This window comes from Nannospalax galili, unplaced genomic scaffold (genome assembly GCF_000622305.1).
Source record: "Nannospalax galili isolate Female #2095 unplaced genomic scaffold, S.galili_v1.0 scaffold786, whole genome shotgun sequence".
In the NCBI taxonomy this organism is placed as follows: domain Eukaryota; kingdom Metazoa; phylum Chordata; class Mammalia; order Rodentia; family Spalacidae; genus Nannospalax; species Nannospalax galili.
This window is the reverse complement of record NW_008355774.1, coordinates 908509-935132: the sequence shown is the minus strand read 5'-3', so window position 1 is coordinate 935132 and position 26624 is coordinate 908509. Positions and strand designations below refer to the sequence as shown.

General features: G+C 46.0%; 2 protein-coding genes across 2 annotated transcripts in view; both read right to left on the bottom strand.

Annotated features, from left to right (window-relative positions):
• Ip6k1 (inositol hexakisphosphate kinase 1) overlaps nt 1-14866 on the bottom strand; it is a 60337-nt gene extending 45471 nt beyond the window's left edge. Inside the window, exon 1 of the mRNA XM_008853169.2 lies at nt 14690-14866. The gene's annotated coding sequence lies outside the window, so the exon portion shown is untranslated. The remainder of the gene's footprint in view (nt 1-14689) is intronic.
• A 2925-nt stretch (nt 14867-17791) lies between these two features.
• On the bottom strand, nt 17792-25126 carry Cdhr4 (cadherin related family member 4). The gene is made up of 19 exons (XM_008853266.2): nt 25078-25126; nt 24531-24715; nt 24265-24427; nt 24093-24184; nt 23003-23113; nt 22302-22405; nt 21976-22112; nt 21582-21765; nt 21337-21490; nt 21023-21116; nt 20567-20770; nt 20348-20487; nt 19966-20116; nt 19662-19882; nt 19325-19467; nt 18822-18878; nt 18636-18723; nt 18406-18433; nt 17792-17931 (listed from the first exon to the last, which is right to left on the bottom strand). The coding sequence occupies exons 1-19, from the start codon at nt 25121-25123 to the stop codon at nt 17876-17878; spliced, it is 2358 nt and encodes a 785-aa protein (XP_008851488.1). The 5' UTR covers nt 25124-25126; the 3' UTR covers nt 17792-17875.
• Between the last annotated feature and the right edge of the window lie 1498 nt (nt 25127-26624).

Genomic DNA, 26624 nt, shown 5'->3' with positions numbered 1-26624 from the left:
ACCTACACACACACACACACACACACACACACACACACACACACACAAAGAAAAAAAAAAAGTAAAAATAAAGCCGGGCATGGTGGTACATGCCTTTAATACCAGCACTTTGGAAGCAGAGGCAGGCGGATCTCTGTGCGTTTAAGGCCAGCGTGGTCTACATATCTACATAGGAGTTCCAGGCCAGCTTGGGCTACAGGGAGACTCTGTCTCAAAAAGACCAAAAAAAAAGTAAAAATAAGACTGGAGATACAACTCAATAGTAGATTGCTTGCTGAGCATAATGAAGTCAGGTTCAATCCCCAGAAATGTAAAAGTTCTGAAAAACTAAAGCAAGCAACAACTGGACAGCTTCTCTTCTATCAGATCAACTCTATGAGATAGGGAAAGTAAATATCTTTAACCCGGTATCACAGGATAGCAGGCAAAGGTAAATAAATAAATGAGTAAATAAATATGACTTGCTAAGTAAGGTTCCATAACTTTAAAAGTACTTAAAACAACATTTACTTTCTTTGCCTGGTTGCTAAATAACTGCCAAGAATGCTTTTTAGTCTAGTATGAAAAACTGAGTTACTTGATAGAGGCAATACACATTGTAAGTCATCTGGTCAGTTTATTACTACTTCAAAATAACGTGGGAACCCAAAACTTTCAGACTCCAGAGACAACAAATCTTTCTATACTTTTTCACATTTCAGAGAAGTAAAGCCACAGGTTATGAGAAGAAAATGTGCTCTCGTTTAACCCAGTGTGTTAAGAAAATCACTCACTCTGTGCAACTTTAGTCATCATCTAAAAACTGAAGGCAAGTCTGGGTGCAGTGGCACATGCCTGTAATGTCAACACTCAGCAAGTGGAGGAAGAATCAGAAGTTCAGGGGACTGGAGAGATGCCTTATCGGTTAAGAGCAGAAGCTGCTCTTGCAAAGGACCCAAGTTCAGTTCCCAGCACCCACATGGAGACTATCTGGAACTCCAGTTACAGGAGATCTGCCACCATCTTTTGACCTCCACAGACACTGCATGCATGTGGTGCACTTGCATGCATGCATGCAGGTAAAATACTCAAATACTCATGCACATAAAAATAAATGACATAAAAATAAAAACTGAAAGCAGGGGCTGGAGAGATGGCTCAGCAGTTAAGAACACTGGCTGTTCTTGCAGAAGCAGCCACATGGCAGCTAGCAACTGTTCATAACTCCAGTTCCAGGGGATCCAACAGCCTCTTCTGTCCTCCTCGGGCATTGCATGACACAGGTGCACTTACCTACACACAGGTAATACATGCATACACATAAAATAAAAATAATAAATTAAAAAAAAAAATAAAAGCAACAATTACCAAAGGCTTTGCACTCTAAAAAATGTCAATAGGCTGGGTGTAGTGGTGCATGCCTTTAACCCCAGCACTCAGAAGGCAGAGGCAGGCGGATATATTTGAGTTCAAGGCCAGTCTGGTCTACATAGTGAGTTCTAGGCCAGTTGAGGCTACAGGGAGACCCTGTCTCAAAAAGACCAAAAGAAAAAAAAAAAAGAAATGTCTATAAAATTCACTATTTCTTCTAAAGAAAGAACAGTATCCTAGAAACTCTCACATCATAGTTCTAATGTTTGCAAGGGTGGTAATATAATCTTAGAGGCCATTTTTAGCAGATATTCATTATACACAATGATGGATTTTATTATAACATTTTCATATACATGTAGTATGTACTTTGTCAATATTCAATGCCCATTAGTCTCTCTTGTGCTCTTTATCCCCCCATACTTGTTCCCCTGTCCGCCCCATAAATAAACACCCTTCTATTTTCATAGTTTATATATACTTTAAAAAAAAAAAAAAAAAAAAAAAAAACTAGGGGCTGAAGAGATGGCTCAGCAGCTAAGAACACTGACTGTTCTTGCAGAAGACCCAGGTTCGAATCCCAGTACCCACATGGCAGCTAACAGCCATCCGTAACTCCAGTTCCAGGGGATCCAACAGCATCTTCTGTCCTCTGAGGGCACTGCACGACATGGGAGCACTTACTTACATGCAGGCATAACACTCATACACATAAAATAAAAATAATAAATAAAATATTTTTAAAATCTAGATTCTGCATATTAAATACACAGTATTTGTCTTTCCAAATCTAGCTTATCTCATTTATCATGATTTTTTTTTTGGTCTTTTTGAGACAGGGTCTCCTTGTAGCCCCAGCTGTCCTGGAACGCACTATGTAGATCAGGCTAACCTTGAACTCACAGAGATCTGCCTGCCTCTGCCTCCCAGGTGCTGGGATTAAAGGTGTGTGCCACCATGCCTGGCTGACATGATTATCTCTTATATGATCTTCTTACAAATTACACAATTTCATCAGGTGTGGTAGCACATAACTTTAGGCCCAGAACAGAGATCCACCCCACACCACACCCAGCTATTTTCACTTTTTTGAGATATCTTGAGACTGGAGAGATGGCTCAGGGGTTAAGAGAACTGACTGTTATTGCAGAGGACCAGGGGTTTGATAACAATCATCTGTAACTCTAGTTCCAGGGGATCCAACACCCTCTTCTGACTTCAGTGGGCACTGCATGACACAGGGGTGCACTTACATACATGCAGGAAATACACTCATATACATAAAATAAAAATAAAAAAAAAACTCTTTGAGGACACCCTGGAGGGTTTTCAAATTCCTCAGGAAACTTACAATAATATCCACGGTAAAGTAAGAGCTTTCTTTAAAAAAAGAAAAAAGAAAAAAAAATCAACTGAAAATATTTCCCTAGGCACTAAATAAAAGACAGCTATAATATCTAAATTCAGGACTAGGGATATAGCTCAGCTGGTAGAGTATTTGTCTAGCATGCACAAGGCCCTACATCTGACCCCTAGCACAGGATAAAATTGGGCATGGTGGTACACACCTGTAATCTAGCACTCAGATGGGTGGAGTAAGAGGATCAGAAGTTTCAAGAACATCCTGGTCTACCTAAGAGTCTGGGGCCAGACTGAGCTACAAGATCCTGCCTCAAACCCTAAATAAATAAATACAGCAGTAATTGTTTGCTTGCATTATAAAATTAACCTGTAAGTCAACTGGAAAGAGATAGTCTACCAGCCCCCCCCCAGCTCCCCCACACCCCGATTTTCTACATATCAGGCAGAGAAGCAAAACTGCTAGCACTACCTCAACTAGATACTAGCACAGTTCTAATTCTAGGCCCCTGTGGGGCTTCACTGACAATATTTAAGACAAAACTTCAATTTTTCAAAGAGTAAGATGGCTCAGTAGGTTAAGGAACTTGCCATGAACACCTACCGTGTTTGATCCCCAGAACTTACACAAAGGTGGAAGGAGAGAACCAATTCCATAAAGATGCCTTCTGACCCCCAATACAGGGCATGGCACACACATGCCACACACACACATCAAACTCACACATACATAAAAATAAACTTTAAAAAATTAAAAAAAGCTAAAGTAATATAAATAAAACTATGAGCATAGGAAGAAAATGCACTGAAGACTGCCAGTCCCAAGCCACTCAGTTTCAGTGGGCACAGTCAACAGAGTGGCTGCAGGACGGAAGTCACTAGCAAAGGGCTCCAAAAATAAACAGAGAGGAGAAATAAACTCTCTCCAGACTGCCTATTATGGTTTACTAATCAATTACCTGAACATGTTTCTAAGAATTTTATCTTGACCTCATGTTATATGAAGACTACAAAATTTACCTGCTGTATTTAAAAGTTATGACTCTAACTTGAAAAACAATTCCTAAAGAAGAGTTGGTTTTTATTTGTCTTTATCACTTCTAGCTGCTTATATCTAATTTTTTTTTTTTAATGTGTATGAGTGTTAAGCCTGCATGTAGGTAAGTGCACCCATGTTGCACAATGCTTGCAGAGGACAGAAGAGGCTGTTGGATCCCCTGAAACTGGAGTTACAGACAGTTGTTAGCTGCCATGTGGGTGCTTCTGCAAGAACAGTCAGTGTTCTTAACCGCTGAGCCATCTCTCCCAGTCCCGCTGCTTATATATAAAAGGAACTCATGAGCTAAGTAGAGTGGCACACCCCAGTAATCCTAGTAATGAGAAGACAGAGGCAGGAGGTGCACAGAAAGTTGGAAACTGGGCTTAGGTACACAGCAATTGCCAGGTTGTAAAATCAGCCAGGGCTCCATCCTGAAGACCCTGCTCAAAAACAGAAAACAAACAAAAGAACTCATGAACCTTCAGAGTATATTAGCCCTCATATCTTAGCAAGGATTTTTACAAATAGTTCTAAGATGGCAGTATTTCATTAAGAGCCACAGGATACCAAAAAACCTTGCTCAAGCACAACAGAAACAATTACCTATCCATAGCCCAATTTCCCAGGTGTTACCCAGGATGCAAAACTGTTAAGAGGAAAATGAAGCCGGGCGTGGTGGCGTATGCCTTTAATCCCAGCACTCAGGAGGCAGAGGCAGAGGCAGAGGCAGGTAGATTTCTGTGAGTTCAAGACCAGCCTGGTCTCCATGGTGAATCCAGGACAGCTGGGGCTACAGGGAGACCCTGTCTCAAAAAGACCAAAAAAAAAAAAGAGGAAAATGAAAGTTGCCTACATTTAATAGATGAAAAAAACCAAAGCACAAAGGTTCATAAATGTCAAAAATTGAAAGCAGATATTCTTCAGTGGATAAATGGTAAAATGAGGCACAAAGATAATGGAATAATGCTTTAAAAAAATGAACTGTGCCACGCATGGTGGTGTACACCTTTAATCCCAGCACTCGGAAGGCAGAGGCAAAGACAGGCAGATCTCTGCAAGTTCGAGGCCAGCCTGGTCTACATAGTGAGTTCCAGGACAGCTGGGGCTACACGGAGACCCTGCCTCAAAAAGACCAAAAAAAAAAAGAGCTAACAAGCTTTGAAAAGATATGGAGAAACCACAGATGAACATTAATAAAATCGGCATAAAAGCTGGTAGCTCAGTAGAGTGAGCATGCATGAAGCCCTAAGTTTAATCCTCAGCACTGAGGCAGGTAGATCTCTGTAAGATCAAGGACAGCCTAGTGTACATAATAAGTTCCAAGCCACCTGAGACTACAGGGAGACCCTGACTCAAAAACAAAAAATAAAAACTTATGGGGCTAGAGTTAAGGAGGCAGAGGCAGGCAGAGCTAACAGGGAGCTCCAGGTCAGTCAGAACTACACAATGAGACTCTGTCTCAAAATATAAAGAAGAAAGAAGAGGAGGAAGAGGAGAAAAAGGAGGGGGAAGGGGGAGGAGTAGGTAGAACACAGGACTTTTTAGGGCAATGAAACTATTCTGTATAATATTGTAGTGACAAATACATGTAATTATGCATTTGTCAAGTTACAGAATGTACAACTTTAAGATCCTTAATGCAAACTATGGACTTTGGGTGATAATAACCTGTCAATACAGATTTCATCAGTTGTAACAATCTGGTACACCTTGTGTGGAGACAAGGAGAATATAAAGGAACTCTCTGGGCTGGGTGTGGTGGTACACACCTTTAATCCCAGCACTTGGGAGGCAGAGGCAGATAATTGTGCATGATATTCTCAATAAAGAGTTCGGGGCCAGTCTGGTCTCCATAGTGAATCCAGGAGAGCTGGGGCTACAGGGAGACCCTATCTCAAAAAGACAAAAAAAAAAAAAAAATTGGGCCTGGAGAGATGGCTCAGCGGTTAAGAGCGCAGAGGACCCGGGTTCAATTCCCAGCCCCACATGGTGGCTACGAACCGTCCTTAACTCCAGTTCCAGGGGAATCTGAAGCCCTCTTCTGACCTCCACAGCATTGCAGGACATGGGTGCACTCACATGCATGCAAGCAATACACTCATACACATAAAATAAAAATAATAGGAAAAATATTGAAAAAATAAATAAAAAATAAAGGAACTCTGTATTTTCCTTGTGAGCTTAAAACTATTCTAAACAAAACCTGGGGCTGGAGAGATGGCTCAGTAGTTAAGAGCACTGGCTGCTCTTACAGAGGACCCAGGTTCAATTTTCAGAGCCCACATAGTGGCTAACAACCACCTATAACTCCAGTTCCAGGGGATCTAAAATCCTGTTCTGACCTCTGAGGGCATTGCATGACATGGGTACACTTACACACATGCATACAATACATTCATACACATAAAATAAAAATAATAAATAAAAAATAAACCTATTATTTTAAAAAATTACTTAAGAGTCAGGCATGGTAGCACATGCCTTTAATCCCAGCACTCAGGAGGCAGAGGCAGGTGGATCTCTAAGATCAAACACAGCCTAGTGTACATAATGAGTTCCAAGCCACCTGAGAATACAGGGAGACCCTGACTCAAAAACAAAAACACCTTTAATCCCAGCACTCGGGAGGCAGAGGCAGGCGGATTTCTGTGAGTTTGAGGCCAGCCTGGTTAGCTTAGCAAGTTCCAGGCCAGCTGGGGCTACAGGGAGACCCTGTCTCAAAAAAAAAAAAAAAAAAAAAAAAAAACAAAAAAAAAAAAAAAAAACCCCAAAAAAAAAAAAAAAAAAAAAACAAAACCAAAACAAAACAAAAAAACCCCACAAAAACAAAAAAATAAAAACTTACGGGGCTAGAGAGATCGCTCAGAGGTTAAGAGCATATACTGCTCTTTCAAAGGAGCTGGGTTCAGTTCCTAGTACTCATGTGGTGGTGCATATCCATCCTTAATTCTAGTTCCAAAGGATTCGACATCCTTTTCTGGCCTCCACAGGCACCAGGCACACACACGATGCACTTACATAGATGAAGGCAAAACACTCATACACTCATACACTTAGAATTAAAAAAAATTTTTTTTTTAAATTACTTGGGCTGAAGCACTTGGGAGAGCCAGCATGATCTACATTTCAAGTTCCAGGATAGCTGGGGCTACAGGGAGACACTGTCTCAAAACAAATGAAAACAAAATTACTTGGACTGAAGAGATGGCTCAGTGGTTAAGTACACTTGCTGCTCTTGCAGGAGACCTTGGTTTGGTTTTCAGCACCCACATGATGGCTAACAACCACGTGTAACCTCAGTTCCAAGTGGTCCAACGCCCTCTTCTGGCCTCCTCAGGCGTTGCATGCACATGATTCACACATAATACGCAAACAAAATACTATATATACATAAAATAAATTTCTTTAAAAAATTTAATTACTGGACTGGAGAGATGGCTAAGCAGTTAAAAGCAGTGACTGCTCTTGCAGAGGACCAGGGTTTGATTCCCAGCACCCAAATGGTGGCTATGAACCGTCTTTAACTCCAGGACCAGGGGAATCCAAAGCCCTCTTCTGACCTCTGCAGCACTGCACGACACAGGTGAACTCACATGTATGCAGGCAATACACTCATACACATAAACTAAAAATAATATTTTTTAAAAATTAATTACTGCCAGGCCTGGTGGCATGTGCCTTTAATCCCAGCCCCTGGGAGGCAGAGGAAGGTGGATCACTGTGCGATTGAGGCCAGCCTGGTTCACATTGTGACTTTCAGGTGGGCTGTGACTAGGGCGACCCTGTCAAAAAACAACCAACAAAAAGACAAAAAAAAAAAAAAAAAAAAAAAAAAAATTACTTAGAGACTTTAATTTTTTTATTTGGGTGTCATATACACGTTATTAAAAACAACAACAACAACAACAAAACAACACACAGAGAAGGCATGATGGCAGATGCTTTTAATTCCATTACTTGGGAGGTAGATCTCTGTGAGATTGAGGCCAGGTTGGTCTCCATATCGAGTTCCAGGCCAGGTGGGGCTACAAGGAGACCATGTTTCAAAAATACACACACACACACACATACAAAATTTTAAAACTCACAAGAGTTAAGAACACTTGTTGCTCTTCCAGAGATCTAGAGTTTGGTTCCTAGCACCCACATCAGGCAGCTCATAATAGCCTATAACTCCAGTTCCAGGGGATCTGATGCTGGATCCAATATCCTCATCTGACCTACAAGGGCACTTGCACATGCATGGCATGCACTCACACAGACACACACAAGAAATTTTTTTTTAAGTTTGTTTGTTTTGAGACAGAGTCTCCCTGTAGCCCCAGATGGCCTGGAACTTGCTATGTGGATCAGCCTCGCCTTGATCTCACAGAGATTTGCCTGGCTCCTGGATGCTAAAGCATGTGCCACCACACCAAGCTAAAAATAATTTTTTAAATATTTTATTAATCGCTCAGTGGGAAAGGGTGCTCACCTCCAAGCCTGATGACCTGAGTTCCATCTCTGGGACCCACATGGTAGAAGGAGAGAGCTGACTCTTAAAGTTGTCCTCTGACCTCCACACACATAGACCATAGCATGTGTGTGCATACAAACACACTTATATACATAAACACACACAGAATTAATTTTTTAAATATTTTATTATTTTTATTTTATGTGTATGCATGTATTGCCTGCATGTAGGTAAGTGCATCCATGTCGTGCAATGCCCAAGGAAGACAGAAGAGGCTGTCAGATCCCTGGAACTTGAGTTACAGACAGTTGTTAGCTGCCATGTGGGTGCTGGGATTTGAACCCGGGTCTTCTGCAAGAACAGCCAGTGTTCTTAACTGCTGAGCCATCTCTCCAGCCCCTAAAAATAATTCTTAAAAGAAAAAAATTACCGTGGCTGGGCATGGTGGCACACGCCTTGGGAGGCAGAGGCAGGTGGATATCTGAGAGTTCGAGCTATCCTGGTCTACATAGTGGGTTCCAGGCCAGCTGGGCTACAAAGAGACCCTGTCTCAAAAGGAGCCCCTCCCCCAAAAAAATCTATGCTTAAGTTAACAAACCTATCATGACAAGGTTATCTGAGTAATGATATTCCCTGGCTGTGTAGCCCCTTTTATGCTTTGTTTTCTTTTATTTTGGGTACTAGTAATGGAACTCAGGGATTCTTGCATGTCACGCAGGCAAGCATTCTATCCATGAACATATCACCAGTTTATTTTTCTGTCAATGACTATTTTCTGTCGTAGCCTTCCATGTGCTGAGATTATAGGTGAGGTGTGTGCCATCCATGCCTGGATGATGAATACATCTTTTACCAACATAGAAGATTTTAACAGTTTGCTGACTGCAAAAAGGTATCAATCAGGATAGGTATCATAATCCCACTTTTCTATAAATTACAAGAGAGGAAAAGAAATCTGATTACAGCCAGGTGTGGTGGTAGCCCATACCTGTAATCTCAACATTTGGATTTAGGAGGCAAAGGAAGGAGGTTCTGCAGCAAGTTCAAAGCTAAGCTGAGCTCTTAGCCAAGACCTTGTCTCAAAAAAAAACCAAATGAGCTAGGCATGGTGGTACATACCTGTAACCCCAGCATCCCTAAGACTGCCATTCATTCAAGACTAGTCTAGGCTACATAGTGAGTTCTAGGCTAACCTGTGACAGGGTGAGGCCCAGTCTCAAAAAATAAAACAATTCTGGTTATACACAAAAACACTAACAATGACATTACAGATTATTTTTCTTGTTTACAAGTGAATACATATTTCAATTTTTTCCATTTTTTATATTATTATTATTATTTGTCTTTTTGAGACATTTTAGCCAGGAAGAGAGTGGCCCACATAACCCCTTCTGAAATGTGCAACTTGCTTTAAGTTTTCAGGCACTAGTCCTGCTCTTTGGGCAAGTTCTGCCTGTGTGCTTCAGTACTGAGAATGGGCCTGCTTCCATAAAACAATGTGTGCAGGCATCTCAGGTGCACAAGACATAGTGCTCCAGGACCACCAAATTCCCATTTTTACTTATCCACTCCCTTCCCCTTTCCTGCGTAATTACAGTGTTTACAACTGAGACAAATTTAGTATGTCTTTATATGCATTTATAAACTAAAGTGTAAAAAGACAAAAAAGGTGGTCCCTGCCAGAGAGCTGGTAGGTCCCACTAAAAAACACAAAAGTAATTCTGTGTGTGTGTATGGTGATACATAATATGGAGGGATTAAAATTGGGGCCTCATGAGTGCTAGACAAATAACTACCACTAAGTTTACCCACAGAACTTTTGGGGGGCCTGGAGTGAGTATGGGGGGTGTGCAGGTACAAATATGCAGAGGTCAAGTATCAATCCTCAGAAGCCATTCACTTTATTTTTGTATTTTTCTTTCTTTTTTTTGTATACTGTGTATTATATGTATGTGGTATATGCACGTATGTGTACAAGTCCATTGCCTCTATACATGTAGAGGTCAAAAGAAGGCATCACGTGCCCTCCTCTATCACTCTCTGTCTTGCTCCTCTGAGGCAGGGTCTCTGAACCAGGAGCTCATGTTTTTCAGCTAAGCTGGAAGACAGCAAGCCCCACTGATTCTCTCTTCTCTGCCCACAGGTGACGGCATATACAAACTCCAGTCTTCATGCTTGCACAGCACGTACTCTTAACCATTGCGACATCTCTCTAGCACCCTTGTTTTTTGAGACAGGGTCTCTCACTGGCACCTGAAGCTTGCATTTTTGGGCCAGGCTGGCCAACCAGTAAGCTACAGGGATCTGACTATCTCCACCTCCCCAGCATTGGGTCCCCAGCATTGGGATTACAAGCTTGTGCCACTAGACTAGACTTTCTATGTGGATACTAGGGATCAAACTCAAGTTCTTAGGCTTGTGTGGCACACACTTACTGAGCCATCTCTCCAGTTTTTTTAATATTTTTATTTTATGTGTATGTGTGTCTTGCCTGCATGTAGGTAAGTGCATCTGTGTCGTGCAATGAATGCCTGCAGAGGACAGAAGAGGCTGTCAGATCCCCTGGAACTGGAGTTATAGACAGTTGTTAGCTGCCATGTGGGTGCTGGATTTGAACCCGGGTCTTCTGCAAGAACAGCCAGTGTTCTTAAAACGGCTGAGCCATCTCTCCAGCTTTCTCCAATCTCTTTTAACCCTCTTTTTATCTTGTTACAATATTGAGATGAGGTTTCACTAATTTGCACAGATTGACCTTAAATTCACTTTGTAGCTCAGACAGGCCTTGAACTTGTTATCTTCCTAGCTCACCTGTGCCACTAAGCATGGCTAAAAAATCATTTTTATGTGCTGGGCATGGTGGTGCACGCCTTTAATCCCAGCACCTGGGAGGCAGTGGCAGGCAGATCTGTGAGTTTGAGGCCAGCCTAGACTATATAGTAAATTCCAGGGCAGCTGGAGCTACAGGGAGACCCTGTCTCATTTAAAAAAAAAAAAAAAAATCATTATTACTACTATTGGGAAAGGGTCTCATACTGAAGCCCTGGATGGCCTTGAACTCATGGGGATCCTTCTACCTCAGTCTCCCAAATACTGGGAGGACAGGAGTGAGCCACCATTCCTGGCTCAAAAATTAAATTACTAAAGTTTTAAAAAAGAAACACTAGCCAGGCGTGGTGGTGCACACTTGTAGTCCCAGCACTTGGGAGGCAGAGGTAGGCGGATCCCTGTGAGTTCAAGGCCAGCCTGGTCTACATAGTGAGTTCCAGGACAGCTGGGGCTACAGGGAGACCCTGCTTCAAAAAGACAAAAAAAAAAAAACAACCCACAAAACACTAAGCCAATGTGGCGGTATACACCTGTTATCCTAGCAGTCTGGGGGCCAAAGCACAAAGACCAAAAGTTAAAAACTAGCATGGGGCTACATGGTAATTTGGCAGCCCACCTGGGCTATGCCGTAATACTGTCTTAAGAAACAAAATAGGGGTGGCAAGATGGCTCAGAGAGTAAGACCACTACTCTGCAATCCTGACAATCTGAGTTTGATCCCTGAAACCCACAGTGGAAGGAGAGTAAGTTGTCCTTTGACCTCTGCAGACTCTGTAGCAAGTGAATGCCCCCACACACAAAATTTAACTATTTTTATTTATATGCGTAACTTGCCTGCATGTATATAAGTGTACCACCTGTGCATAATATCTGCAGAGGCCAGAAGAGGGTGTTGCATCCCCTGGAACTGGAGTTGTGGATGGTTAAGCTGCCATGTGGGTGCATGGAACTGAACCCCAATCCTCAGTGAGAGCAACCAGTACTCTTACCAATGAGCCATCTCTCCAACCCCACATACACACAATTTAAAATAATTATTTTTAAAGAGCAAATTCTGCTGCTTAAGGTCCATAATGCTTTTACAGTTCAAAGGGAGCAGAATATTTCACAGGGATCTAAAATGTTTTAGGGGTGTTTTATAAAGATAGGTAGGACTTGAACTGTTCTCCAAAGATAAGAGATGAAGGCAAAGGAACAGAATCCTAAACAGGGACAAAGGTCATAGGATTCAGCTAGCAAAAGGAACCAGGCAGAGATATACATATGGAATACTGAGCAGGCCATTTAGTTAATGGGAGATAAGGATAAAACCTGGAGAGGTAGGCTAGGACTAGCTGGGCAGCCACATCATAGATGCTACATCAGGACATCAGATCTCACCCTATAGTTTCTGACTAGAGTAGGATCACTATGAAATCTGTTGTTCCTAACAGTCTTAAGTGCTAAGTGAGGGGTAGTAGTGTACACCTATAATTCCTGATACTACATCAGATCTCATCCTATAAGACTATGTTAAGTTTCTGACTAGAGTAGGATCACTGTGAAGTCTGTTGTTCATAACAGTCTTAAGTGCTAAGTGAGGGGTAGTAGTGTACACCTATAATTTCAGCACTCCAAAGAGGAGTGACTCTGAGTTTCTAAACCAGACTGGGATACACAAGGAGCACTATCTCAAAAACCTAAAATGCTGAAGTTTATAAGTAAATTATGCAGAGACAAAGAAGATAGAGGGCCTACAACAATCGTTAATAGTCTCACTGGTTGCATCTACACTTAAAATACCCAGCATAAAAGTATGGCTATTATCTTTGGGTAACTGTGGAATCAAGCATCATCCATATATTCATGAGGTAGTAAAAGCATTAAACAAAGATAATGAAAGTTCTTGTTTATTCCAATTTCTTGAGGCAGCAGTCAGCAGTCCTAACATAGGATTAAGACCAAGGACAGACTTTAAGGGGCCCTTCAACTCCCTAAGATTATATACAGAAATCAATGTTGACAACTTGATTAACAGTCTTGTTCTATATCTCTAAGAGGGCCAACATCCAAAATAAGATGAGTCTAACATGGGGATATTTATTTTAACAGAAACAAATTTCAACCTGTAGCTGTCTTAATTTTCTAAAAGAACATTAATGAGCCAGGCACGGCAGCACACGCCATTAATCCCAGGCACTTGAGAGGCGGAGGCGGGCTTATCTCTGTGAGTTCCAGGACAGCCTGGTCTACATAGTGAGTTCCAGGACAGCTGGGGCTACAGGGAGACCCTGACTCAAAAAGACAAGCTAATATTTTAGTATCTCCCTCAAGAACTGCCCGAGCTGATCTTACCAAGGTCAAAACTTATCAAACATTAAAAAATGGCTGTGAGGAAGGACAATAAATAAATAACACTTCCCAACTTCTCACATGCATAATATCTGGCAAACAGCAACAACCTGCCTGCCTTTGGTTTCACTCAGCATCTGCTTTCCAATCGGATCCCCAGACTTAAACATTCAAATGTGACATGATCCTCACAGAAATTCAGAGTATTGTTTACGTGGCCACTTTAAACATCTCGTGTAGGTTCTGCATGACAACACACAAGACACCTGTCTGGAGAAGCTATGGGCTGTAAATAAAAATGTGTTTGGGAGCAGCCCAAACCCTTTCTAGACCTGCATACTCTGCTGGGGATGTCAGCTCAGTCTCCCTCTTAGGAAACAAGCCCGACAGGCTGCTTTCATCAAGCTCAACACCATTTAGTACTGTTTTTGTTTCTGTTTCCCGAACAGGGTCTTGCTTTGTAGCTCAGGCTGGCCTGCAACTCATGGCAAACATCCTGCCCTAGCCTTTCCAGTGTGTGAGCTACCACAGCCGGCTTCAGTAATGTTAAAAGTTAATGTGGTATTTCAAGACCTTCCACAACAACAAAAAACACTTTTTAATATAGTACTAAGACACACTTAGATTCCTATGATCAAACTAACGGACTATCTCTTTAGGAACAATCATCACGATCCTGAGTCTCCTTAAGTACACACTCCCAAAAAAGTGGTGGTCGAGCAGCAAAGAAATTATACTGTAAAATTAAACTCAAGTAGTGTGGACATTTAACCAGGCCTTCCAAGAAGAAAGAAGCAGTGAGTTAGGGAGAGCACTGCAGGCTCCAAGGGGTCTCCAAGGAAAAAGAGAGACAGAGGGTCATCAACCCTACCAAAATCACAGGGCTCTGATAACAGCCCGCTTGGCTCACAGGGGCTTTTAGGCCTGTTTTATCTAATCTTAGTCTCAAGAGGCCTGAAAAATTACAAGTGTGTGATATCTCAGAGTAAGGTACGTTTATCACTGATTGGGAGAAACACAATGGCCCGGAGAACAGACTGGCAGAGAACAGCGACGCCCGGTACGCGGTCGGAAAAGCTGGTTTCCCGCTACCCCACCGGGCGGCCCTCGGGTACAGGACTCTCCGACCTCCAACCCCGGCTGTCCTCCCAACCTCCGTGCCAGCCTCTGGGAGGCTATGCGGGCCGCCAACCAGGACGCTGGAAAGATGTTCCAGGGATGCTCGGCCTAAGCCCCTACCCTACACGCGCTCCGCTCTAACCCCGCGCCCGCCGCCACCCTCGCCGCGGGCGTCAGGCGGGTCTTTCGGCCCGACTCCTGTCACTCACCGGCCCGACCCGGGCAGCGGGCGCCCAAGGCTCCCCACGGGAGCTGGGCCCCCCGGGCCTCCAGGTTTCGGCCCGCCCCTTGGCAGGCAGCGCAGGTGGCTGAGCCCCGCAGCAGCGGCCCCTCACCGGCCGCTCGGTCCCGCTCCTGGCGCTGCCCACTGGGTACGGATCAACAACAAGATGGCGGCCAGCCGAGGGGGCGGGGATCGGGCGTCATAGTAACCAAGATGGCAAAGAACCCGCCCAACTGAGGTTCTCTCCAATCAACAGCCGCTTCGCCTGCTGCCCGGAGAGTGCTTCATGCTCATTCGTCGACTGGCCCGTTAATCAGAACTTGCCTCACACGCCCCTTGCAGAACACCTGGGGCACGTGACTGTGACGGCACAAGTCGGCGCATGCGGGCCGTTCTCGGAGTTGCTGGCTGATGGAGGTTTGACTTGAGACTCAGGAGGCCAGTGCGCCCTTCGCTTCCTTAGCTGCACAACCCTTTCCATTTTGATCTGGCAGCATTATCATATTCGCGCACACACTTAGGGAATGTCAACGGTATGGTATTTGTTTTGTCGCCTACCTCGGGGTGGAGGGTGGGGGGTCGACCTCAGTTCTTCCGTGAGGAAACTGAGGGGCAGAGGAGAGGTTGGGCCAAGGTCATGTCGCCCTAGGAAGTGGTGGTGATTGGTCTCTCTTCTCTTGTTTCAGGCTCCGGAGTATGAGGAGTGTTTTCCGGGCTTCTCCCAGCATTGCCCCTCACTAGTCCCGAGGCGCAGTCTTCTGCGCTGCCTTAGCAGTCCTTTGACGGTGCTTGTCCTGCCTCAAGTTAGGTCTCCAGCACAAGCCTCAGCACACGCTGGGCGCTCACTCCTCTTTGCCCCAGGGCGTTCTCTTGAGGTCTTATGACAGAATCTTTTGTCCTGGCCTGTCATGACCTGTCTCCAAGCAAACAGTCCCATGAAGATGGTCATCCCTTGTTCTCCATATTGAGCACCTTAACCATTGGCTTGGCTTCAAGGTTAGGATATGAAGGACAGTCACAGTCTCACACCCCAAAGACCCTGACTGATTAACTCTTGAGAATTTTGAACCTTAGCTTCTCTGAGACTTGGTTGTCCTATCTGTAAAATGACGATAAAAGTCAAACCTCAGAGGCCCATTTAATAAGCTAAGATCTCTTGAAAAATCCACCTATAGCCACTTTCAGGCTGCTAAGCCCTCAGCTTCTACTAACACTCTTGCTTTGATGGGAGCCACATTAGGAATGTTTTTCTCTCAAGGGACACACTTCTTCCTGGGCCTGGCCTCCAGAAGGGAGGCTATCCAATGCCCTTGAGGGGGTTCAAGCCCATAGATTTGACCGAAGAGGGAAGGTTGAGATAACTGGAGAATACACAGTAAAGGTGGTCTCTGGCATCCTAAGACATGATGCCAGGTTGTGTATGGAGTCAGCAAGTTCTCTTCTTCTGTAGGCTGCTATAAGGTACCCATGTGCAATAAGATACCTGTGCACAATAGCCCAGATCAGCACATGGAGACCTAAGGAATCAGAGGAAACAGGAGGACATGGAATCACCATTAGAAGGAGGTTTTCATCAGTACTTCAGGACCACCTAAGCACTGGTTTCTCAGTCTCTCAAGTTTAGTTTGGTTTTGGGTTTGTTTGTTTGTTGATTTGGCCTGGAACTTGCTATGCCGACCACGCTGGCCTCAAACTCATAGAGATCCACCTGTCTCTGCCTCCAGAGTGCTGGGATAAAGTGCCATCATGGCCGGCTGGTTTCTCAGGTCAGCCCAGTGCAGAAGCTGCAGATCCTTCCCAATAAAACCTCTACACACAGTTGGCAAACTAAACTGTCCATCGGGTTAATGGGACCCACAAAAAGCAATGCTATTCAGCTGGGGAGACAGCACCAGGACTCATGTAAAAGAGAGCACCAGGTGCTTATTTGTAATCCCAGTACAGGGGAGGGGAAGAGAGGTATATCGTGGGGCTCACTGATCAGCTAGTCTAGCCTACGGATGAGTTCCAGGTCAGTGAGAGACCCTGTCTCCAAAAGGGAGGGTAGTCTGAGGAGTGAGCCATTAGGTTGTCTGCTGGCTCCCATATGCATGTGTACACACGTCTGCACATGCACACAAAAATGAGCATGCGCACACATAAGAAAAAACAACAGTGTCACGCCAGGCACTCAGGAGGCTGAGGCAGGAATACAAGTTTCAGGCCAGCATGAGCTACATAGAGAAACCCTGTCTTTGAAAAAAAAAAAAAAATGGGGGTGGGGCTGCTGGAGATCTGGCTCAGTGATTAAGAGCACTGGCTGCTCTTGCAGAGGACTGGGTTCAATTCTCAGCATCCACATAGCTGCTAACAACTTTCTGTAACTCCAGTTCCAGGAGAATCTGATGCCCTCTTCTGACCTCCACAGGCATTGCAGGACACGGGGCACTGACAGTTGACAACACATGCAGGCAATACACTCATACACATAAAATAAAAAATAAAATATTTTTAAGCCAGATGTGGTGGCTCATGCCTTTAATCCCAGCACTCGGGAGGCAGAGGCAGAGGCAGGGGGGGGTTTGTGTAGTTAAAGGCAGCCTGGTGTACAAAATGAGTTTCAGGCCAGCTGGCGTGGGAGGGGGACACATCTTCCAAAAAACCAAAAAAAAAAAAAAAAGTAAGTCCCCTCATGGTAGGAAAAAGAAGCCAGTTGTATCTGAGTGGACAGGACAATTAGAGGCCCATCAGTTACTAAGAAAGATAAGGCTGAGCATGGTGGTGCACAGGAGGCAGAGGCAGGCAGATCTCTGAGTTCAAGGCCAGCCTGGTCTCCATTAGCGAATCCAGGCCAGCTGCGGCTACAGGAAGATCTTGTCTCAAAAAGGAGGAGGAGAGGGAGGAGGGAGAGGAGGGGGAAAGATAAGAGCCTCTTCTACAGAGTGACAATCACTGTCAGAGCATCAGACAATGAGTCTTCAAAGAAAAATAACCAAAATAACCTCACTGTTCCATGGGGATGCCCTTTTCTCCAAGAAAGACAAAGAAGCACAGATCTCAGAGCTTCTCCCACACAAAGATTACAAGGCAAGAAGTCTTCTGTTTGTATTTTTTATTATTGAATTAACTTGAAAACACGACTATGATCATGTGAAAAGGGAATTCCACATAGTAGTGAAGCAGCTGCTTGGTCTCAGCGCCAACGCGGGGCTCCCGTGCATGTGTTGAACAGGTATTCTCTGCCTGTACCTGAACCCAGATAATCAGGAGAGAGAGGAGGGAGGACTGCTGGTTTCAGCAGAACTCCCTCAGTGTAATGACCCCTTCCCTGGGATCCGTTTATTCCCTCCTTCCCTTCTCAGCAAATGCCCTGACTCAAATGTACAGGAAGCCATCTTGAGTCTCAAAAACCAGTTTCCCCACAGTGTTCAATGTCAGATTACTCTGCCATAATTTACTGGAGCCACTGGACTATCTAGGGAGCTCTCCCTTTACTACTATCTCCTTCCTGTGACCAGACCAGGTCTTAGTCATCTCCTGGCCCATTGGTGCTTGGCAAAAGTTGGCTAAAAGATGAGTGAGGGTGAGAGAAGAGCTCATTCAGTGAAAATGTAGATGGTGAATGCTTGGTGGTAGGAGTAAATATGGGGATGGGGCAAGAAGAAATTCTGGGGAAAGGTGAGGGCCAAGGTGGAAAATGGTTTGGGAAAAGTGGGGACTCACGAACATCTTGGGCTCTGCCATCGTAATGCTGAAAGGAGTAAAAGAGTACAATGAGTTGAACCCTGCCCACAGGGAGCAGATGGAAGGGCCAGCAGCCCATGTGTCTCCTTAAGATGCTGGTGTGGGTACTCCCACAGGGGTAGCCGTTTGCAGGCAGGAGGGCAGGCTCAGCAGGGATGGGGAGTATTGTGGAACAGCCTCAGTGCCCTCTGAGATATGAGTTGACATACCATACTCATAAGAGTGCTAGGTGTTTGGGAAATCTCCATCCTTGGTGCCTCAATGAACCCTTCAATGGAGCCTTCATTTCCCTGAATGCTAAAACAAAATAGGTGAAGCACAGGCTGAGGTTCTGGGCCCCAGCCTGAGTTTAAGACATGGGTTCCCAGGCATAGAAGTAGGCAAAGGAGACTGACCTGTTTAGCAGCAGAGCCCTGGCTGGTTTGCTAGGTGCCTGAAACACCTGAGCCAACCTAAAATGCCAGGAAGAACCAAGCAGTGAGTGCAGCAAGCCTGCTAACACCAGGGAGTAGTAGCATCATCTGCCCCTTTATATTAGGAAAAAACAATGCCCACATTATCATCTGCCCTACCCCTAGGCTCAGATAATTCAATCTGTAGAAGCAGGGATCAGGAAGAGGAGTAAATGCCCCATGTACTACAAACTCCAGTCTCAAACCCTGAGCTATCCATGCCTATCCTATTCCAAGACATGTCTCTGCCAAGGATAGAGACCACTTCCCTCCAGTGTCTCTCTGACTCCTATCTGAAGACCTCTGGAGGGACAGCAGCAGCCCTCCTCAGTCTTAGTCTACCCACCAACTTTGGCATTGTCATAAGTACTGAATAAAACCGCCTGTACCAGCCAGTGTCCATACGTGGGTTGGGAGAGGCAGGAAGCATGGGGATAGGAACTTACCCCTGGAGAAGCCTGCTGAGGAGCCAGCCCAGAACCAGGAAGAGAAGGGCACCAGTCACTGTCATCACTACCATAAACCAGGGCTCTGGCTGCCAGAAAGCTTCTACATCTGTCACAATCAGGGGTGTCATTGTTGAGGACACCTGAAAAGAAGGACACAGCCTCAGCACTGCTCTGTCAAAATTCTCCATGGGTTGAGGCAACCCACACCCAAGATTTGCTTTTTGTATTCAGCAGTTTTCTCCAGAATGTCTTATTATTCCACCTGAAAAGCCAAGAAGTCTTCACCTTTCAAGATCCTCGCTCCCAACCCCCAAGGGCCTGAGAACCCCCTCACTGTGGTTCTGTGGGTACTGGTGGCCACTGTGCTGGCCCTCCAAGGAGCTAGATGCACAATGATGGTGGCTGTGGTGCTGAGGTGGGGGATGGAAGGGCCTGCATCAGCCACATGGATCAATAGCTCATAGGTGCCAGGCTTCTCTGACCATGGGGAACCCAACATAGTGTCATTGTGCACCAGGACGGTCCCTTGCAGTGTAAATCGGCTCTGGCTATTCCCTGAAAGAGTAGTAGGAAAGGAAGTTATTATTGACCCTAGCCTGACCCTCACCCACTGCCTGGTGACCCCCACATATTCACACCTCCCACAATGCTGTAGGAGAAAGCCAAGCGCTGTGGCTCCTGAGGGATCCAGCATGACACTTTGGTCACCTCCACGCTATGACCCAGGGGAGTGTAGGTGGTAAGTTCCTGAAATGGAGGCTCACACTCGGGGGCATGGTCATTCACATCCTGGAGAAAGGCCACCACATGAAAAGTGACTACAACCTATTCCTCAAATTCCTAGGCTAGCCCCTCAGTTTCATTTTAACACAGAGTCTGGGTATCAGGCAACGGGCTATGGTATTTTTCCACAGTGAGCCCCTTCCCGCAGCCAACCCATATAAGCAACTGAGACAACAGCATGGAAAAGCAAAAGGTCAGAGAGCAATTTGTCTTTCCCAGTCCTCGGCAGTCAGTTACCTCAACTTCAATGGTTATGGTACAGGAACCTGAGCGGTGGTGGTTGAAGTCCCAGTCTTGGCTGTGATCAATCAGCAGAACAATGATCCTATACAACCTCTGCTGTTCATAGTCCAAAGGCCCCAGGAGGTAAAGCTCTCCTGGAGGGTATGATCAGCCTCAGCCAGTAGAGTCAACTCTGGCCCCCACCCCTCCATTCCAACCCTGGGGTATAAGTACCACTGAGATGGTCCACAGCAAAGGTGGAGGGTCCACCAGAGATGTAGTACTCAAGACTGTTGTGTGGGTAATCCATATCAGTGCCCACCACGGAGCCCAGCAGAGTGTGAGGCCCTGCATCCTCCCGAACCCGGAACGTGTGTGGGGCACAGGCTGGGGAGAACTCATTGACAGGTGTCACCATCACCAGTACTGGCACCTCAGCTGGGGACCATTTGATAGTCAAGGAGCTGGCCTGGGGTACCCAGCCCTCCCCTAGGGGTCTTGGGAAGTAGATATGGCCCTTCAGTGGAGGGAGAGGGTTTGCTGGGGTGTGGGGGGTCTTGAGAGACCCTAGGAGTCTAAAATTGAGATAACCCTGACCTCCTGGTTTCTGAGGGAAGAAAACTATGTCTTGAGTATGAAAGGAGTAGTCAAAACTATCCCAAATGTTCAGGCCTAGGTATGGTCACTCACTGGTCATCTGGGGCTGACCACCATCAGACACCAGGATGGAAGCTGCATGCTGGAAGCAGGCCCCAGGAGTATCACAATCCAATGTGGTGTTCACCTGGCCAAAGGGACCTGAGAGTGAGATGAAACCAGGGTCTGGGAAAACCTGGAGCCATCCCAGGGTGCCTCAAACCAGAGCATCTACATACAGCCTACCTGGATCCTACCTTCCACACTGCAGAGCAGGTTGCTTTAACAACCCCACCTCCATGGTCTCAGTGCCCACAGATACCCACCACTCTTCTCTACACTGAATTCTAGGAATGGGTGCTGGGCACCTCAAGGGCTCTGTCGCGAAGACGGAGGTTGGCAGGATAGGAAGGGCTGTGGAACCTCAGCTGGTAGTGGAGCATGGAGCCGGCAGAGTCTGGATCAAAGCAAGTGAGTCTGTTCAGCACAGTGCCCTCTGGTGCAGTCTCTGGGATTTGAGTCCTGGGAGTGGAGAGAAGGCAGCAAGACAGGCCCAAGGGTGAGCTAGAGATCTTGCCCCAACCAGCCCCAGGCATGGCTCCCTTGTACTCACACCAGGAGCGCCGGACTGCAGCGTGGGGGCCACTGGTTGACCACCTGCACGTTAACTGTGAGATCGAACTCAGCACTGGCCCAAGGTCGGAGCTTTTCAAAGGCCTTCACCTGCAGTTTCGTGACTTCTGTGCCCTGGGCGCGAGGCCAATTCAGGGGCGCGGTGGTCCGGACCACCCCATCAACTGGCAGCGTTGTAAGGGCAGAGAAGCAGAGCTTGCCTGGTTCCAGCTCAGTCCAGCCCTCTACCAACCACCCCACCCACGGGAGGAAGTGGCTGATCCTAGCCATTCCCTCCTCTTCCTCTAAAGTCAAGCCCCCGACCCGACCTTTTTAGTAGGGATCACCTCTGCACCCGACCCTTTCCGGTACCCATGTCCTGCCCGTTCTGTCACCTTGTCCAATGGAGTAGAGTGGACTGGGGAATGGGGAGATGATTTCAAAGAGCAAGTCGAATCCCCTAGCCTGGACCTGAATCACCTTGCTCCCAGGGGCCAGATCCTCTGGGACGGTGATACTCTGGGCCTTCTGTCTGGACAAAAAGTGCAGACCTGGCTCCTGCCTCCTCCTATTCACTCCAGCAGGGTCCCCAGGCTCCTCCCCTGGGCTCCCCTCCTATGGGAGCTAGGATGCTCCAGATGCCCTACAGCTTACCCCTACTACTGTTTCTCTGGGGCTAGGTGCATTATTTTCCACTATTCCCAGGGTAGGGGATCCTTACGGGAAGATGACCTGGCTGGGGAAAGCAGGCAAAACCTTCACTGTCAGCATTCCTTTGCAGCTTTGGCCTTTTCCAAAGGACACTAAAATCTGTAGCAGGAAGGCCTATGATGTATATGGGACAGGAGGAGGAGCATGGTATGTTTCCACCTCTATATTCATCCATAGTCCTCCCTTCAAATAGGCAGTCCTCTTCAGATCCTCTACAAGAAGCCCCATGACCTGTCATGCTGTTGATAAGTATTCCTTTGAACCCTATACTTTTGGGCATGAATTCTATTAAGCTCAAGAAAGAGTGATATCTGAGTCATTTACAGCGTGAATTATTAGATTAGTGTTGCTAAGAGCCAGTTACTAAGAGTGTTTGTTTTTGCAGTGCTATGGATGAAACCCAGGGACTTGCAGTTAGAAGTTTCAAAGAGGGAACTTCCTTCTCACTGGTCACTTTACCCAAAGCTTTCTCTCAAAGTATGAGTGCCATAAACACTGCACTTTGTGTTAGAGGACCTGTGAGATGCCAGAGCCAGGGGCCCAGACCCTTTCTGGAAACTCCAGCTCTTAGCATAGAACAAAGCCAAATTGAGATGATAGTCAGCATGGGGCAGCAAGTGGTCTGGAAAAGCAGCAGTAGCCAAGATCAAACAATTTTCTGAAGATGGTTGTTCTACCCAATTCATAGATATACCTAGTTCCCCAACTCACCTTTGGAGCCTGGCCTTTGAGGCCCTGAGGTGGTGCCCGCAGCAATCCATGCTCATTGATGGAGAAAGGCCCAGGGAAGTATGGAGGATCTTGGGCACTGGTAATGTTCATCTGATAGAACGGCGATGTTATGGGTCCCATTCAGTCCCCAGTGCCCAAGCATCCCTGTCAACATCTTTCAACAACCCAGTAGGCTGCTGCTTACACGTGATTGTCCAATATCTTGCCACTGATGCCTGCCCCAGCCTCTGCCCTCCACTGTGAGACTTGGCTTTCTGAAACAAACACACCCTACAGTTTGGCAAAGTGCTTGCCTAGCATGTATACCACCCTGGGTTCAATCCCTAACACCACAAAAACTTGGCATGGTAGCACACTCCTGTAATCCCAGCACTCAGGAGGTGGAGGCAGAAGGATTAGAAGTTCAAGGCCACCTTGGTTACATGGCAAGTTTGAGGCCAGCCTAGGACACATGTGACCATGTCTCAAAAACAAACACAGGACTAGTGAGATGCTTCAGTGGGTAAAGGCACTCGCTGTCAAGCCTGACAACTTGAGTTTGAACCCTGGAACTCATGTAATAGAAGGAGAGAACTGACTCCCAAAAGTTATCCTCTGGGGCTGGAGAGATGGCTCAGCAGTTAAGAACACTGGTGGTTCTTGCAGAAGACCCGGGTTTGAATCCCAGTACCCACATGGCAGCTAACAACTGTAACTCGAGTCCCAGGGGATCCAACAGCCTCTTCTGACCTCCATGGGCATTGCATGACACAGGTGCACTTGCCTACATGCAGGCAATACACGCATACACATAAAATTAAAAAATAAAATTCCAAAAAAAAATTTTTTTAAAGTTATCCTCTGACCACTACACATATGGAAGCTGAGCTTAGTCCCTGAGATGTCATCATAAGAAATGACATTGCCATCCAGAGGGTAGGCAAAACTTAGTGGCTCTCTCCAAGAACATGTATCATGTAGAGGCTCAACTGTCTACTTTAGGGTCAGAAAGTTGTTGCCTGGTCAGAAAGGAGCAGAGCTTGCAATCCCTGTGTTCCTCCACCTATATCCTGTTACACATTGAGCTTACCTGGGCTCTGTGGGCTTCTAGGCCTGGAAGCAGCAGCATGTACAGCAGGGCTTCAGGTGTGACTGTCTCTGGCACAAAAATGAATTCTCCAGCTGTCCAGAGAAAAGGTCATAGAGACTCAGTTCACACCATGGCTTCCCACTCCCTACTTGCCACCCCTCCCTGGCCTCACCTGGGCTGGCAAATGGACCAGTACACTGAATATGACCAAGGTCCCGCTGCACATGAACAAAGAGTGGGCCTTCTACCACAAAGTTGCCACATTTGTACTGCAGCTGCAGCTCATAGTGGTTCACTGCGAGGGCGTCCAACCGAGCAGAGCTGCTCAAGGTCACCTGTAGTGAGTTGGCAATGCCATGTAGGATCTAGCCTTTTTGTCTCTCTACACCACCTCTGGCTTTGGTCTCCACAATCCTTAGTTGTACCCATTGATTCTACCTTTCCCAGATAGATTCCCTGTTGTCTGTGCAGGCTGGGTTTGTTGAAAAAGTTGGTAGGTGGTCGTACACTGAGTAACTCCAAGGTGGGCATGTAGGAGGAGCAGTTGAAGGAGAAAGACTGAAGGATGGTGCCTGGGCCCTGGCGCTCAGAGATATCTACAGACCAGGGCAGACTGTGCAAGTCTGGAAGAAACAGAGCATTGAAATCAGAGGTCCCCAGTCTCAAGGAGCCACACATAGAGGCACAGTAATACCCTTTTGCTGCAGGACCTGGCTACATCCAGGGGCTAAGCAGCCGAGGTCCTTCCTTGCTGCCTTGTCTCCCACATCTGCTATTTTACATGGAGAGAGAGAGAGAGAGAGTGAGAGAGAAAGAGAGAGAGAGAGAGAGAGTCGAAGAAACAGCCAAGATAGGAACAAGGGTCAGGCTTTAAGACCCTTACCCTCTCCTGGTTTTTCCTCAGCCTCTACCCTTTAAGGTAGCTTATCTAGTGGTCAGAACTCCATAGGCAAACTGGGGTCCCCCTACCCACCCAGCTCCTCACCAGAGATAAGCAGAGCAAAAAGCGCCAGGAGCCTGAGCAGTGCCATGGTAGCCTGAAGAAATGGCAAGGGAAGCTGTTTGTCAGGCTAACACTGTTACCAGGCCAGTTCCTTAAACATAGCTGGGCAGGCAGGCCTCCCATACTCTAGCTCCACCCATTCCTGCTGACAGAGCACTAGAACCCCTGGCAAGCTTCTGGAAGGCCTGGAAAATCCCATTTTCTAGCAATGAATTCTTTATTCATTACCACAACCCTAAGGGGATGTGAAGGGAGGAGGCTCAAGCTACAAATGAGGGAAACTAGTCACATTGTCTTTGGAGACAGAGCAAGCACAGTACCCAAGAAAATTAGCCCTAAGACCAGCTACCCCACAGAGTCTGAATTCCAGTCTCCTCTTCCTACCATTAGAACATTATCTGCCTGCAAAAATCTAAGCCCAGCCATCAAGAAAATCTGCCAAAAGTTGTCTACATTCAACAAACAAAAGGAATTCTTGTTGATGGAAATAAAAATAATGGTTAGCTGTGGGGATATCAACTGGAGGAGACAAAAGGTAGCTTCTTGGGGTAGCTGAGGATGTGTGCTATGTCTAGATCTGGGAGACAGCTGCACAAGCCCTACAGATTTTTAACACTTGGTGCACTGTATCTCTGGGTTTTGTCAATTTGTTACATTTATGTCATTTTTTTTTGTTTATTTTGTTTTATTTTAGCACCGACTCATATGGCAGTAGCCTGGAACTTGGTATGCTGACCAGCCTGGCCTCAAACTCACAGAGATCCAAATAATGGAATTAAAGGCATACACCACCACACCTAGCTAAAAAAAGAATCTTTTTGAGATGAGATCTCACTACAAAGAATTCATCATCCTCCTGCCTCTCAGCCTCTCACATGCTTGAGTTACAGACCTGTGTCATATATGTCAGTTTTTCACGTTTTCTTCACCTGCTCTCTCTAGCTCTTCACCTCTCACTCTCTTCTCCATCCACACCAGTTAGGCTTGTCCCTCTCTCTACAAAACTGCTCTTGTCAGGGACCTCAATGACCAGCTGTTTTATTTTGTTAATTTTAATGTGTGTGTGTGTGTGTGTGTGTGTGTATGTGCGTACATGCTATGGCACTTATGTAAAGTTCAAAGGACAACTTTTAACTGGTAAACCATCTCACCAGCCTTGTTTTTAGGCAGGGTCTCATTATGTTGCCCAGGCTAGCCTTGAATTCCGGCCTCAGCCTCCCAAGTAGGAGGCTACAGATACATACCACTGCACAGTCTGAAGCCAGAAGGTTATTCTTTTGTGTGTTGGGGGAGGTGCATGTTTGGGGGGGTATACATGTGTGTGCATACATGTGGAGGGCAGAGGTTAACCCCAGGTGTCATTCCTCAGAAGCTGTTCACCTTGTTTTTTGAGACAATCTCTCATTTGTCTCAAGCTCACCAATGAGGCTGGACTATTTGGCCAGTGAATCCAGGGGTCTGCCTGTCTCTTTCTTCCCAGAGCTGGGATTACAAGAGCTTGCCACCAATTTGGCTTAAAAGGGGGGGGG